Genomic DNA, 14,542 nt, shown 5'->3' on the forward strand with positions numbered 1-14,542 from the left:
TGTTTATAAGTGCCAGATGCTTGAGCCTATATGCAACATTTTCAATTCAAACTGCCACATCCCAGCACCTGGTCCCCATAGGCTCATAGCCATATTATAGTGCAAAAACCATTTAGTCAAATTTCTATTAAAGTCCCTATAGTCTCAACACTGTTTACATATCCAAAGTTCTACTGATATTAAAAGTAACCTAACTCTGACTACCTCTAAAACCATTTACACATTTCCAACATGTGTTGACACAGGATATACATTTTCATTCTAAAGGGGAGAAATGAGACATAAAGAGGAAATACTGGACCAAAGTAAGACAGAAACCCAACACGGAAAACACCAGACCCTCATAGTCCCATATCTGGTGTCAAAGGTCTTGCAGCCTGCAGCATACATCTCTCTTTTGGGCTGCTTCCATTCCTTATATGAGGCTCTCCTTAGCGGATGCTTCATAGCTCTGTCATCCCCCGTGTCTTAGAATCCCAATTTCAACTGAGGCCTTTTCACTTTTTCAGTTTCATATAGCAGCATCTCACTGTCTCCTGACCCCTTAAAGCAGACCTTCTTCTCCCAGTGACTCTAGCATTTCCACATGTTTCCTGGCATCAGGAAAGTTTTTAGATCCTGGGCAGGAGTCAGCCAGATTCTTTGCCAAAATTTCACATAAATGGTTTAAGTCCTGATTCTAATGGAGACCTCGTTCCCCTATGAAGCCTCTTGAACCAGGCCTCATGCAGCCTGCAGACTGATTTGCAGCATTTAGGGATATCAGTAACATTATTTGAGCTCCAATTGCCTTGGCTAATCCTACTGCTGTAGTTATGCTGCCTGCACTATGCATAATCTATCTATCTCCACCTTTCTTCAGTGGAGATAGATTCCACTATTCTGAGGTCTCCACCATCCCAAGTTCACCACTTAAATTTCAAGGTTTTCTTAACACTTTGTTTACAGTGTTCAACTGCTTTTCTAGTCTGAAGCTCCGATCTCCCAAAAAACAACACAATTAAATTATTTACATCAATACCCTACTTTATGGTACCAAAAACTTCTAGATCAGTTAGTTTTTGTGACTGTTAACAAATACCAGAACCAAAAGCAATTTATGGAAAAAAGAGCTGATTGGATTAGTGGTACCAGAGGGAGAGTTCATAATGTTGGGGAAGACATGGCAGCAGCTAGCCAGAGCATAAAGCTAAGACATCACACCTTCAATTACAAGGAATAAATATAGTGAACTGATTGGTGTGAGACTAAATTCTCAAAGCCTGTCCCCAGTGCTGTCCTTCCTACATCAAAGCTCCAAACAGTTCACGACCTCCCCAAGCAGAGCTACCAACTGGGAATCACGTGTTCAAATAAATATCTTAGCTTGTAGAGAATATGTTTCATTTAAGTCACTAACCATCTGTCCAGCCCCTCTATTTCTTTTTCAGTTTTTATTGTATTTATACTAATTCTTCAATTCTTCAAAGCCTATTTACTCTTTTGGAGCATAACTCTTCATGGTAGGGTTGAAAAAAACCCTTTCTCTATGTTGTTGGTTGCAATGCTTTGTGAGAGCAAAATTATGTTTTAATTACTATGCCTGAGCAAGCCATAAAATGAAATATATCTGTATAAGCTCTGGCCCAAGGACAGATACTTTCTGAAATGTTGGAGGTTATTTATGTAAGATAACAAGCCACATGTTTTTGCTCCCCTAATCAAATTTGTTTGACCCTACTGCATAGGAAGTGCTTGATCACGTGTGTATGAGAGATACATAGGCAGTAAGGACATCAGGACACATGCTTGCCCCTGATTGGACCTAGTGGGAAATACTTATCCTTGTGGGTTTGCCTTTATAAGCCTTGGCAAAATGTGTCTCATTGCCATTTTCTGGGAACCCTGGAATGGACCTGGCCAGAGTCCATGATCCTGGACAGTACTTAATTAAAGCTCACTTCAAATTAGACTCAAAAACTGTGATAGTGGCTCTTAATTCTTACGTGATGGAATTAACATTTTAATCTCTTCTTTTAGTTACTTGAATCTTTTTTGTTAATGTTTTCTAAAAGTCTTCTTTCCTTTGTCTTCTATTAGTTTTTCTATAATCCAGTTAATCTGTGATATAATTTATTATTTTTTCTATGGGGTTTATTTTTTCTAGTTTCTTTAGATATAAAGTTAAGTTGTTGATTAGTGATTTTTCTTTTTTTGGCATAAGCATTTACAGGTTAAAAATGGTTTTGCTTCATCCCATAACTTTTGGTATATTTTGATTGTTTTAATTCTTGTAAGGCATTCTTTAATTAACTATGAGATTTCTTTGTTTTTTTTGTTGTTGTTGTTTTGAGAGTGTGTTAATTTCAGTATGTTGGTGAAATTTTCAGTTTCTGTGTTTCCAGTTTCATTATAGTATGATCAGAAAAGATCCTTTGTATGATTTCAATCTTCTTGAATTTGTAGACTTTATTTCTAGTATATGCTGAAAACGTATATTGTGCTACTGTTGAGGTTCATGTGACATACATATCTGTTGTGTTTAGTGTTTTATACCATGCTCCAATTTCTTTACTTTTCTGATTTTTATACCTTTATTCATGAATTGAAAGTTTGTTCCCGAAGTGTTCCTAGTGCTGTTATGTAATGAAAAAAAATTGTACCACATAAGAGCTGTTAAGAATAGAACATATTTAATGTTTGTTAATTGTGATTTAATTCTATTATTATATATAATGTTCTTCTTTATTTCGTTGCTCATGATTTAATGTTTGTCTGATGTTAGTACGAATATTATATTCTATATCATCACCATCCTTTCACTTTTAGTCTGTTTTCCTTGATTGAATTTTCTTATATGTGAACCATTATTAGACTCCATTTTTAAAATCTGTCTAGCCAATCTATGTGCTTTGAATAGTTTACTTTATTAAGAATAGAAAAAGGTATTGTTTCCTTTTTCTTACTGTTCTCTGCATTTTCTTCACAGGCTTTAGTGTTCCTTCTTGTTTCCTTTCAGATGTGTCCTTGCTAATTAATATTGAAATTAACAGTGTATCATTTCAATGAAAGCTTAACTTCATTTTCATATAAAAGTGCTACTCCCTCACGGCTCTCTTCCCTTTGTTTTTTATATTACCTGTTGCAAGTCATTAAACAGATATATTCTCTGTTATTTAAATTACAGTTCCAAAGTCACAATAACACAGATAACTGTATCTGTCCATGTACTTTACTGGAGACTTTTTACAAAGTTTGCACTATAGAAAATTTCATTTTTCTGTGGCTTGGTGTTTCTGCCTATGGTCGTTTCATTTCTTGTGAGAAGATTTAGTGGAAATAAACTGTTGTAGATTTGTCTGGGAAAATCCATTCTCTCCTTCATCTTTCCAAAGACTGATGCTTGTTTGTTTGAGACAGGGTGTCTCTATGTAGCTCTGACTGTCCTGGAACTCACTCTGTAGACGAGGTTGACCTTGAATGCACAGAGATCTGCTTGCCTCTGCCTTCCAAGCAGTGCTGAGATTAAAGTCATGAGCCACAGCCACCTGGCCCCAAAGACTGTTTTGATAGGCAAATTTCTTAATTGCCAAATTTTTCCTTCAGCTACTTGAATATGTCCTCTATTTCCTGTCCAACATCGCTTCTGCTGAGAAGTCCACTCATAATCTTATGGAAACGCTATGATATATGTATGACCAGTCTTTTTTCTTTTGTGGTTTTCCAGTTTCTGTCTTTGTCTTTGAGTTTAGACAAAAGTTTCCTGTTGCTTTCATTTGATTTATGTAGTTGGAGTTTTGGATTATTGAATTTGCATGCCAATTTCTTTCCTAGGATTTAGAAACTTTTCACTCATTATTTTATTAAGCAAGTGATTAGTCTCCCTTCTTTCTCCTTGTTAGACATTGATAGTGTATATATCTATTTCCTTTCCTTTCTTTTCGCCTCTCTGACATCATGATTTCAAATGACCTGTCTTCAAGTTTGCAGATTATCTCTTCTGCCTGCTTAAGCTTCCTGCTCAATTCCTCTTGAGAACTTTCAGTTCATGGACAGTATTTATTGGCTCCAAAATTTCGTCTTGGTTCTTTACTATGGTTTTTATTTCTTTGCTGATATTTACATTTTTCATCCATTCATCACTTTCCTGATTGCATTCATGTTTATTTTACTTCCAGATAATCACAGATATGTGATAGTTGATTTTGTAGCTTTTTAATTTTATTTTTTATATTTTTATATTTTACATACCAATCTCAGTTTCCCTTCTCTCTTCTCTTCCTGCTCCAGCATTCCCCAACCTGTATCCCCATCTGCTCCTTAGACAGGGTAAGGCCTCCCTTGGGAAGTCAACTAAGTTTGTCCCATCACCTCCTTGAGGTAGGATCAGGGCCCTCCCTACCCCCATGCCTAGGCTGAGCAAGGTATCTCTCCATAGAGAATGGGCTCCACAAAGTCAGTTCATACATTAGAGTTAGATCCTAGTCCCACTGCCAGTGGCCCCATGTACTGCCCAAGCCACACCATTGTCACCTGTATTCAAGAGGCCTAGTTCGGTCCTATGTAGGCTTCCCATTTGTCAGTCTGGAGTCAGTGATCTCCCATTAATATCTTATTTGTTTAAATAAAGCTTGCCTAGAGATCAGAGGGTGGAGTTAACCAACAGCTAACCATAGAGGTCTGGAGGTCTGTACTAACAGACAGGAAGTAATATGACTGGGCAGAGAGAGGAGGTGATAAGGCAAGAGCAAACAGGAACTCTCTTTTTGGCTGGGAAGTGGAGAGGTAAGATGGCTCGTGGTTTGGTTCCTTCGTCTCTCTCATTTCTCAGCATTTTCCCCTAAATCTATCTGACTCTGAACTTTTATTATTAAGACCTATTAGAACTTGTGCTACATATTGGTGCCCAATGTAGGGCTTATTGCTGCTGCGTGGAACAGTAAAAGCCGGACTGGATTTCAAGGCAGCTACCTAGTTTGGCAGCAGCCCAAGAAGGGGGTTCAGGAAAAGTCCAACAGGAGAGAAGAAAGGAAAACCTAGACATTACGGTGGTGACTCTAGTCAGATTAGCTGGTGACTGTAAAACCACAGATAAATGGTTTTTCCATGAGTATGTATCCCAAACATTTTATGTCTTTTCCCTTTGATTTGGACAATGTTTCCATTTTGTTGTATATCTTGCAGTCTCTTACTTGGATTTGGACATTCATCTGAAATTTAAAAAAGCAATCAACTCTCTTTGTGTCCTGACTATGTGCAAATGAAGAGGCTTTACCAATCAACCGGAGTAGATGTTTCAGGACCATCTCTGTTCTTTGGCTCCCTCTAGTGTCTACCTGTAGTACTGTATCTCTACGATGCAGTGGTAGTTTTCAGCAGATCCAGAATTTTGTCTCCTGCCTGTCTTTCTGCCTGTCATAAAGTGACGGAGCTTCAAGTCAGGTGAAGGAGAAAATAGTCCCTTAGGCAGCTTCCATTAAGCATACTATCTACTCCTTTGTTCCCACCCTGTTCTGAAAGCGGAGCCTTTTATTACGTTTCTTAATGGAACTATGGTATGCTGTGGAGTGTATGTATGGCATGAAAAACACCATACATTGCCCAAAACCCTTTATTGGCATCCTTTTCTTGCCTTTATAAGCACCTGGGTGCTCTGTTCTCACCTCTTCTTAACATTAACAGAACTTAATGCAGTCTTTATGACGGAGAAAGGTCTCCCTTACAGAGACTGCTCCTTCCAAGATTAGCTAAACTGTTCAGTTAGATACAATAATCCCAACTCCTTGTTATGCAGTAACTTCACCTCCTCATTCACCTACAGTCGGTAATCCTCCTTCCTATTGAACTGTAATAAACACACCAAGCTTGTGGGGTGCTGGAGCTACTCCATCAGAGCAAGCATGACGCACATGACTCCAGATTTTTCTGTACTCACGTTTGTCCTTCCTTCACATCCTCACCACTCAAGTCCCCGGAGCCTTGCAGACACAGCAAGCACATCAGCTTTGGATTGAACTGCAGCAGTTCCTGCAGAGATTCATAACTGGTTATAGTGCTGAGAATGTCACTGGCAAATGCCTGTCCCTAAATGGGACATCTATCACACCCCATCCAAAGCTTAGGAAATACCATATAAGAGGGGACAAGAAGAATGTAAGAGCTGGAGGAGGGGGTGTTGTGAAATGCTGTCTTCTGGGCAGGACAGGACTATTGCACTCTGGAACTCTCAGAAGCTGTGGTCACTTGCACAAGATTGGGCCTTCGACATTTTATTCTAGAGAGGTATTCCTGTTAAGGCCCTGCCCTTCTGAGGATTTAGTAAATGAATGGTTGCTTGGGGGAGGAACAAACAAGCCCCAACTCCTGTCTGAGGTTATATAAGCAGTTAATAGTTGCTGGGGCCACGAGAAGCATTCTTATCCATATTGTAACCACAGCAAAGTTGCCCAAGCTCCCGTAAATAACCCTTAATCAAACTCACTGACTTGTCAGAACCTAAAAACTAGTCTGGCTAAGCTATCCTTTGAAAATAGAGATTAAATTCTGAGCAGAGGATTTTGAACAGCAAAGGCCATCTTGCTCTTCAAAATTTACCTCATTTTCAAATATTTTTTTTCAATTCATACTCCTCCCATCTAATCCAGGAAATTAGATATATGTATAGAAACTTTTTCCTACTCTATGCTTTTCTCCTCCTCATAAGCTATATTAGAGTATAACTTAAAGTGAGTCCTCTCCAAAGTAAGCTCTGAGGTGCAGTCTATTCCAACCTTTGAGATTTAATGCTGAGAAAAAGCTTCTGTAACAAACACGTTACTCATGTTATCTGTGTGCATGTTCATGCGTCACCTGTGCATCTATACCTTACAGTGAAGACGAAATTTCTGCTAACTTTAACATAGAACTTTATTGAAGCACAAGACTCAAATAGATATACACGAGAACAACCATTAGAAGGGCATCTTATTTACAATGGCTCAGTCCACTTTAAACTCACATATTGAACATCACAATCAAGAAACAAGTATCATCAACAAATGTGTTTTCGGTTGTATATTCATTTGGCATCAGAAAAGTGATACAGTTACACAGAGTTGGGTAAATTTATCACCAGGATTAAAGAGGTACACTGAAACACAGAATCAGCTGCGAAGCAAAAGCATTATTTTGGGAGCATTTGACTCAGAAACACAAGGACGATCATAAGCAAATGGTTAAGCATATTAATTTCTCTTGCTCTGCTTCAGGGTGATTTTTAATTGTCAGGTTTGCGCTTCAGAGTCTTAGCAAACATTTCAATCTCTTGGAATGCGGAAATAAGTGGGTCAAGATTCACCTCATCATCATCATCATCATCATCATCGAATAGTGCTTCATTTTGTATATTTTTGCTCATATTGTCAAATATCGCAAGAACCAGCTGAATGTTTTCACTTGAGTCCTCCCTACTAAAGAGGGCCATAAATTCTGACATTGACTCAGTAGACAGTAAGCGTTTTGTCATGACAATGCTTTCAGACAAATTCAGGAGCAGTTTCAGAACATGAAGCCTTGTTTTGGTATCGCCTGAATTCAGTAAGTAGAAAAACCCAGCCAAATAATTGGCAACCACTTTGTGATAGTCAGAAGTAGAAGTGAGGTGTGTAATCATTGTCAGTCCAGACAACTGGTCAGAGGAATTCAACTCATAATCAAAGGTATCCTCACAAACATGACACACGTATGTCTGAATCATGTTTAGATCTGGATATGGTGGAGCCATGCTAACCATATTTTCCAAAAACCTTGTCCTGACACGGGTAGATGGATAGTTAAGTAAGGCTTCAATCAGTGAGATAACACCCGAGTTTCTAATGAAATCACGAGTAAACTGAGAAGCGCTTCTCATGCCCATTGCAATCTTAGAGATTTCATGGACAAAAGGGTCTCGGTTTCTGTCCATTAATAAAAGAAGTTCCTCAAACTCCTCAGAACCAATTCTAAGATCACACTGTATGCAGCTACAAGACCAGCTCTCAGGCTGCACACTTTCCTTGGCCTTAAGGTGCTCTCGAATCTCCTGGACTGATCGGTAAGAGGGATCATACTGAAATGGGAACTCAGGTACAGGCTGATCTGGAGATTCCTGCTCTCCTTCTGTCTTAGGTTTCCCCCCAAACATTTCAGCAAACAGAGAAGCTGCTTCTTTTGGAAATCTGAAGGGGCTTATGGATGGGAAGCCAGCCTTTCCCCATGGACCAGGCTTAAACTGAACAGTGACCTCGTCCCAGCTCTGGGGTCTGCGGGAAGGATCAGGTTCCTGCTCAGCTGGAGACTTAGGCTCGCAAATGGCCTTGAACACTGGGGTGGGATTTGATTCAAAAGTAGTTTCATCCCCTTCCCAGAACCAGGATCCCACTATGGTTTCAGCTTCGGTATTAAATCCATAATTATCTCCACTGTCAACCTTGTTAATCACCTCATCTTTTGGCCCTTGCTCATTTTCTGGATTGGACCCACCGATCACAGTTTCAGATTCTCCAGTGCCCTTGTCACTAGACCAGAAACGGGACCCAACAATCATTTTGCCCTCACCCTCTGGCTTGGACACACGGTTTACACCTGCTCTTGCACTGTCATGTTTTGCAGCCCAGATCAAAGACTCAAAAATTGCCTCTTCTTCAGTTTCTGATCCAGTTTCGATTGTCTGCGACCCAGCCCCTATTTTGGCTTCTTCGGTCCAGAACCATGACCCAATAATTTCCTCCTCCTTAATTCCAGGAGTGGACTCAAAAGCACCCCTCCTCCTTGCATCTAGACTGGCCTCTTCCTTGCCCCAGAACCAGGATCCAACTGTATCTTCCTCTTCGGATGCTACCTTGCTCTCTTCCTTAATCTCAGGAGCTGGCTGAAATTTGTCCTCATCCCCAGCCCAAAACCAAGAGCCAATGATGTCTTCCTCTTCAGCTTCTGGTCTGGCTTCCTCTCTGGTAGGAGCCTCTACAATAGTTTCTTCATTTTCCTTCCAGAACCAAGAATTGAATGTGTTGTCCTCTAAAGTTGGTAGCTTGATTTCTTCTCCAGTCTCATCATCTATATTTCCCTCTTCTGCAGCCCATAACCAGGACCCTGCAATGGCCTCCGTCCTTGGATAATTATTGGACCAGAGCCATGAATCAACAGTGTCCTCTTGCTCTCTCAGAGTAGACTTCAAGCTTTCTCTATTGGTAGGGCACAAACTGGGCTCTTTTGCCCAGAAGCAAGATCTTTTATTACTGTCCTCAGCTTCTGCCACAGGCTTGTATCTGCTATCAGCTGCGTACTTCATACTGGCTTGTTCTCTGGCCCCAAACCACGGGGATATAATGGGCTCTTCCTCATCCTCCAGGCTAGACTTACTATTAACTTCAGCCTCCACACTATTGTCTACTTTAGCCCAGAACCAGGGCCCAATGATGGGTTCCTCCTCAGCTCCTGCCATGATGTCAGAGCAAGGTTCAGTCCCTAAATCCACATGTGCCTGCTTTTCAGACCAAAACCAAGGCACAAAGATTGTCCCTTTTGTAGATGCTGGCCTGGCCTGTTCTTCAACCTCAGCCTCTGTATTGACTTCTCCAGCCCAGAACCAGGAATCGGTACCTTCTTTTTCCTCAGGCTTTGGCATCTTCTCACAACTGACTCCAACAGATCTCAAGCTGTTCTCACCAACGCCCCAGAACCAAGATCCAAAAATGGACTCATCGTCAGCCTGTAAGTTGACATCTTCATCATCAGCCCAGAACCAGGACCCAACAATGTTATCCTCCTCATTAGCTACTGGCATAGGCTTAGAGGTACCCTTAAGTCCGTTTTCCATACTGCTCTTCTTCCCAGAACCTAGAGAGAAACTATTAACTTGTTCCTCCTTATCCCTTGGTCTGGATTTACGACAGGTCTCAGAGTCCACACTGGCTTCTTCTTCACTCCAGAACCAATCTCCAACAAAGGGCTCCTCCTCTACATATAGGCTGGCCTTAGTGCTCACCCTCTCTACCATCCTGGACTCCTGGGTATCCCAGAACCAAGCCCCAATGAGGACTTCCTCCTCCGGTCTGGCTTCTTGTTTGGGATTTGCTTTGGCCCTGGTTTTCACTTCTTCCTTTGGCACTGCTCTGGTTCTGGGCTCTTTCTTTGTCTTAGACTTTGAAAAGGCACTAGCCTTCTCTTCAGGCATGAACCAGGACTCTTTTTTATTTGTATCTAGAGATCCAGAGAGGACATCGCTGCAAGCTTCTCGCTTGGCCTGGTGCCTGGCCCTCATATTGACCCCCTTCCTGGCTCTGGGTTTGGATCGAGATTTGGCCTCTTCTCCAGACCAGAACAAAGATTTTGCATGATTTTCACATTCAGATCCAGAGGTGGAATCAACACGGATCTCCTTCTTAGGCCTAAACCAAGACCTATTGTTGGGCTCTTCTTTGGGCCTAGACCAGACTTTGGGCTTTTCTTTGGCCCAGAACCAGGGAGTCTTAGCAGACTCATCCTCAGAATCAGAGCTAGAAATATTATAGAACTCTTGTTTGTTTTTGTGTCTAGGCATGGCATTTGCCTCTTGTTTGGCCATGTGCCTGAACCTGTTATTATTGGCCTTCATGTTTTTCCTAGGACGAAATCTTGCACTAGTTTCATCTCTGTTCCAGAAGGAGGAACTTCCTGAAGGTTTATCTGCCCATCTGAATTCAGAATTCTCATAAGCCTCTCCTTTGGGGATAGGCCTGGGACGGTACCAGGATCCCATACTGGTTCCCTCTTCTGAGCCATAGGAAGGCTGGAATCCTGCTTGAGGATTAGCCTTTTTGGGAAAACTCTCAGTGTCCATGTTACCAAGTTCTCTATCTACAGACAGGCACTTAGCTTGAGCAACAGCCCCAGAATCAGTACTGACCAGTGGAGAGTCTGCACTACTGATCTGACATTGCTTGCCCATCCTTGACATGGGCTCTGCCCGAAACTTACTTGGGGCCCATACTTGGGCATCATTCTTCGACCGTGAAATAGGGATTGCCTTGGGTTTGCATTTAGCGTATCCCCCGCCTGGTGAACTGACTTCACTCCTAGGTCTTGCTCCAGGAGTACTCTTAGGCTTCACTTTGGGCCGTGCTCCAGGCATTACCTGTGTCCTAACCTTGGGTCTGACCACCAACGGGACTTCATTCTCTCCCTCTGCAACACTGCCATTGTTGGTATTGGCATTCTCATCCCCAGGCTTACTTTCAGCCTTTGCCTGGGCACCAGGCTCGATCTCTGCCCTAGTCATGATATATGTTCGATAAAACCCTGATGTATACCGATCAACAACAGTAAACCTTCACTAGAGATCTCGTACTGGATTGATCTTCACAACACTCTTTGGTAAGTTAGGCTACGAGATTGAAAAGAACCAGACTGGAAAGACAATCCAGCACTCAAGGAGGCTCCTACCCAAGCAGTCTCAGTCAATAACACAGATACAGGGCAGAAGAGGCGAAACCAAGCCGGAGGAAGATGGACAGGTCCTAGGTGGGTGCAGACCTGTTGACTGCACTGGTCAGCAGCAACCGCAGAATCACCAAGCAGCCACTGTAGGTGATCTAGAAAGAGAAAAAAGAAGAAGTCAGTCCTATACAGTTCGCTGGCCTCCTGCAGAAACTTACATAGAGACATTGGTGAATGATGGTGAGGGGAACAGCTCAGCTAGGAGAAAACCTCTATGTTCCTCTTGCCTGCTGGAACACAGGTGCAGGGTTGAGGAGACAGTGCAAACGCTAGAAATGAAGACAGAGGGGAGCCCCAAATCTCTCAGTAGTCAGCCTTGTTGATCACTACTACCCCATCTAAACGTGAACCCTCTCCCATACCCACCTTCACCGATGTGGTGCAATTCCCTCCTCTGTTCTATGTCCAGGTGGTGTTCAGATCAACAGCTGATGGCAGGGAGTCCTACAAATGCATAAAAGAAGATGGAGGCTCAGTGCTTGCTACGTGGGCACACATCTCTGAGCCCAATCAAACAACAAAACCATGCCTGCTTTCTGTCTAAAGTTCCTGTTTCCTGGTCCCAGCTCTTATGTCTTGTCCAGTGGATCATAGTCTAATTCACATCTACCTCAACATTCCTAGTAGCTCTGGGTCCTCCACTGCCCCCCATTCTCACCAACCTCCAGAGATCCGAGACAGTCTCCTCGATGACTGTTTTCTTTCTTGCAGAGCTGACCAGACTTAAAGCAGGTCTGTGGACAAAGAGATAAAAATGTAAGACAATCAGGAGATGATGGCAGCAGCTGTGGGCAAATTAGGGGGCAGTAAAGACATCATGCACCCTCTTGGGTTACAACAGTCTGCATTTGTTTCCTCAGTACCTGGGTCCTCTACTGCCCACGATTCTCACCAACCTCCAGAGATCTTGAGACACTCTCTTCAATCCTTTCCTCTTTTTTGCAGAGATGACCAGACTTAAAGCAGGCCTGTGGACAAAGAGGAAAATGTAAGACAATCAGGAAATGACGGCAGCACCTGTGGGCAGATTTGGGGACAGTAAAGACATCATGCACCCTCTTGGGTTACAACAGTCTGCATTTGTTTCCTCAGTACCTGGGTTCTCCACTGCCCACGATTCTCACCAACCTCCAGAGATCTTGAGACAGTCTTTTCGATGCCTTTTTTCTTTCTCGCAGAACTGATCAGACTTAAAGCAGGCCTGTGGACAAAGAGATGACAATGCAAGGTAATCGGGAAATGATGGCAGCAGTTGATCTTCTTGAGAAGAACACCACAAAGGACAAGACCGTGTGTCTTTCAGCATTTAGGGTCCTACTGCTGGAACATTCTAGTTTTATTTTGCCTGGCTGCAGGATTCCTGAGGGTAACACCCACTTCCTGATGTCATACTTATTAGTCCTTTTGCAATTCTCAAGATTCACCACTAGGTGGCCACATTTCCTTTTCTTGCGCAGCAAAAAATGGGGGAAGGGCGCAGCACATTCTAGAAAGCAGGTTCTGAAGTGGTCCTTGGATTTATGACTCCGTCATCATCTCCAAACCATCTTTTCAGACCCCAAATTTGGAAGGGAGGGGAAGAGAATTGAGAAAAGTACCTGAAAGGCTGTGAGAAATGAGATTTCTCCTAAGACACTAATGGATACCCCACCTGTCTGATCTGTCACCCCCACCATTTTCGCATCTCCACTCACAGTCTGGTGCCCACTCCCATTGCCACACACCTCCAGATATCCACGCCATTTTCTTGTTCCTCTTTCCTCAAGCCTCTGGTCTACAGATGGTCACTGTGGCCTGTCAGAACACGCCAGACCTACCGCGCAGACAGGAGACTTTGCCATCAAGCGGGAGCCTGTGGGAAGGGACGGCACCCAGGGCGCAGGGTACAAGGGTCCCTCTCCAGAAACAGATCAGCGCCCTGGTAGCCTAGGCGCCTCACCACCCACATCAGCTGAGCTGGCCCCAGAGATGGACACCTGCCCCGCGCCCCCCCCCCCAGGGCTCCCGCCCCCCCAAGTCCCGCAGCAGCCCCCCCCTGAACGCGTGGGCTCCGGGGCGACCCCGTACCCCAATATAGCACCGTTATTTCTCTCGCACCTGTCTATTCCGTAACGTTTGCAGGGTTGAGACACCGTGGAGGGCGGGGCACGAGCGCTGGGAAGCCAACTGCCAGGCTGTCTACCCCGCCAGCCTCCAGACCATCACAGCCAGCCGCTCCAGCCGCCCCCTTGGTCCTCAGCCTGAGCCAGGTTCCCGCTTCCTCCTCCCGTCTAGGACCTCCGGGAACCGCGCACCACTCCGAGGAGCCCCCGCGACCCGCTCGCCCCCACTGCACTGTCAGGGCCGGGCGGTGGTCCGCAGAGCGCGGCCGCCCCGAGCCCTCGACACACCCCCACTTGCCTGGCCAGGCGCACGGCCCAGGTCTGCGGGCTCCCCCGCGTCCCCCGTCTGCTTTCGGCTGTGCTCCGTCCTCCGCAGCTCCTCTCTCTGGGCTCTCGGCGCTTTGCGCGCGAGTGGAATAGCAGAGACGCGTCCCGCCCCCACGCCTCTGCAGCAAACGGGCAGGGGCTGTTGCGCAGGATGCGGCAGGCACAGCTCGCCTCGAGGGTGTCGGGAAGGGGGCGGAGGGATATGGCGCAGGGCTCGACGCCCCCTCCCGGGCCCACCGTAGTTCCGACTCCGAGAGGGCGGGGCTGCACGCAGTCCCGCTCCCCTGGGGAGGGGGTGGGTCGCACAGTGAGCTTCTGCAGCCCCCTGCTCACCCTAACTAGAGACCACCACCACTTTTCTGGCGCCACTCCAGTGTGGGGGGAATGCCTGAGAGCTAGGGTCTATGAGGGCTTTGGGGAGGGGGGGACTACATGGAGGAGGGTGTCTGGAATTGGGGAGCAGCGGAGGGATACTGAGTGGGCCCCTAGGTACATCTGCACTTCAAAACGAGGCTGGACATTGCCTGCCCCTCCCTGTTTCCCCCCCACCCACTCATATGACGCCAGTGGAAGTGTGGGGGGGGGGACTCAGTACCGCAGCCTGAGAGGGGACAGGTGACCTAGCAACAGCCAGCCAGTAG

General features: G+C 44.6%; 2 protein-coding genes across 11 annotated transcripts in view; both read right to left on the reverse strand.

Annotated features, from left to right (window-relative positions):
* Positions 1 to 6,860: 6,860 nt before the first annotated feature.
* Positions 6,861 to 11,555, reverse strand: Gprasp1 (G protein-coupled receptor associated sorting protein 1). Its single transcript, XM_085685027.2, has one exon. It carries the CDS (start codon positions 11,252 to 11,254, stop codon positions 7,235 to 7,237), a length of 4,020 nt encoding a protein of 1,339 aa, XP_085541153.1. The 5' UTR covers positions 11,255 to 11,555; the 3' UTR covers positions 6,861 to 7,234.
* Armcx5 (armadillo repeat containing X-linked 5) overlaps positions 11,316 to 14,542 on the reverse strand; it is a 64,815-nt gene continuing 61,588 nt past the window's right edge. For 2 of the 10 annotated variants that reach the window (XM_087902799.1, XM_087902800.1), the window contains 6 exons: positions 13,873 to 14,020; positions 12,568 to 12,673; positions 12,369 to 12,440; positions 12,135 to 12,206; positions 11,839 to 11,916; positions 11,316 to 11,567 (listed from right to left, as the gene is read on the reverse strand). In XM_087902799.1, coding sequence (XP_087758925.1) covers positions 11,872 to 11,916; positions 12,135 to 12,206; positions 12,369 to 12,440; positions 12,568 to 12,673; positions 13,873 to 14,020 — 443 coding nt within the window. In that variant the 3' untranslated portion in view covers positions 11,316 to 11,567; positions 11,839 to 11,871. Of the gene's footprint in view, positions 11,568 to 11,838; positions 11,917 to 12,134; positions 12,207 to 12,335; positions 12,441 to 12,567; positions 12,674 to 13,196; positions 13,325 to 13,569; positions 13,846 to 13,872; positions 14,021 to 14,542 lie in introns of those variants that run through there. The other 8 variants (XR_015736947.1, XR_015736945.1, XR_015736946.1 and 5 more) reach the window with 6 other exon arrangements.

Source organism: Myodes glareolus, chromosome X, assembly GCF_982192425.1.
Source record: "Myodes glareolus chromosome X, mMyoGla1.1, whole genome shotgun sequence".
Taxonomy (NCBI): domain Eukaryota; kingdom Metazoa; phylum Chordata; class Mammalia; order Rodentia; family Cricetidae; genus Myodes; species Myodes glareolus.

Coding starts and splice junctions, on each gene's coding strand:
- Gprasp1 (XM_085685027.2), bottom strand. CDS start 11,254: ATGACTAGGGCAGAGATCGAGCCTGGTGCCCAGGCAAAGGCTGAAAGT.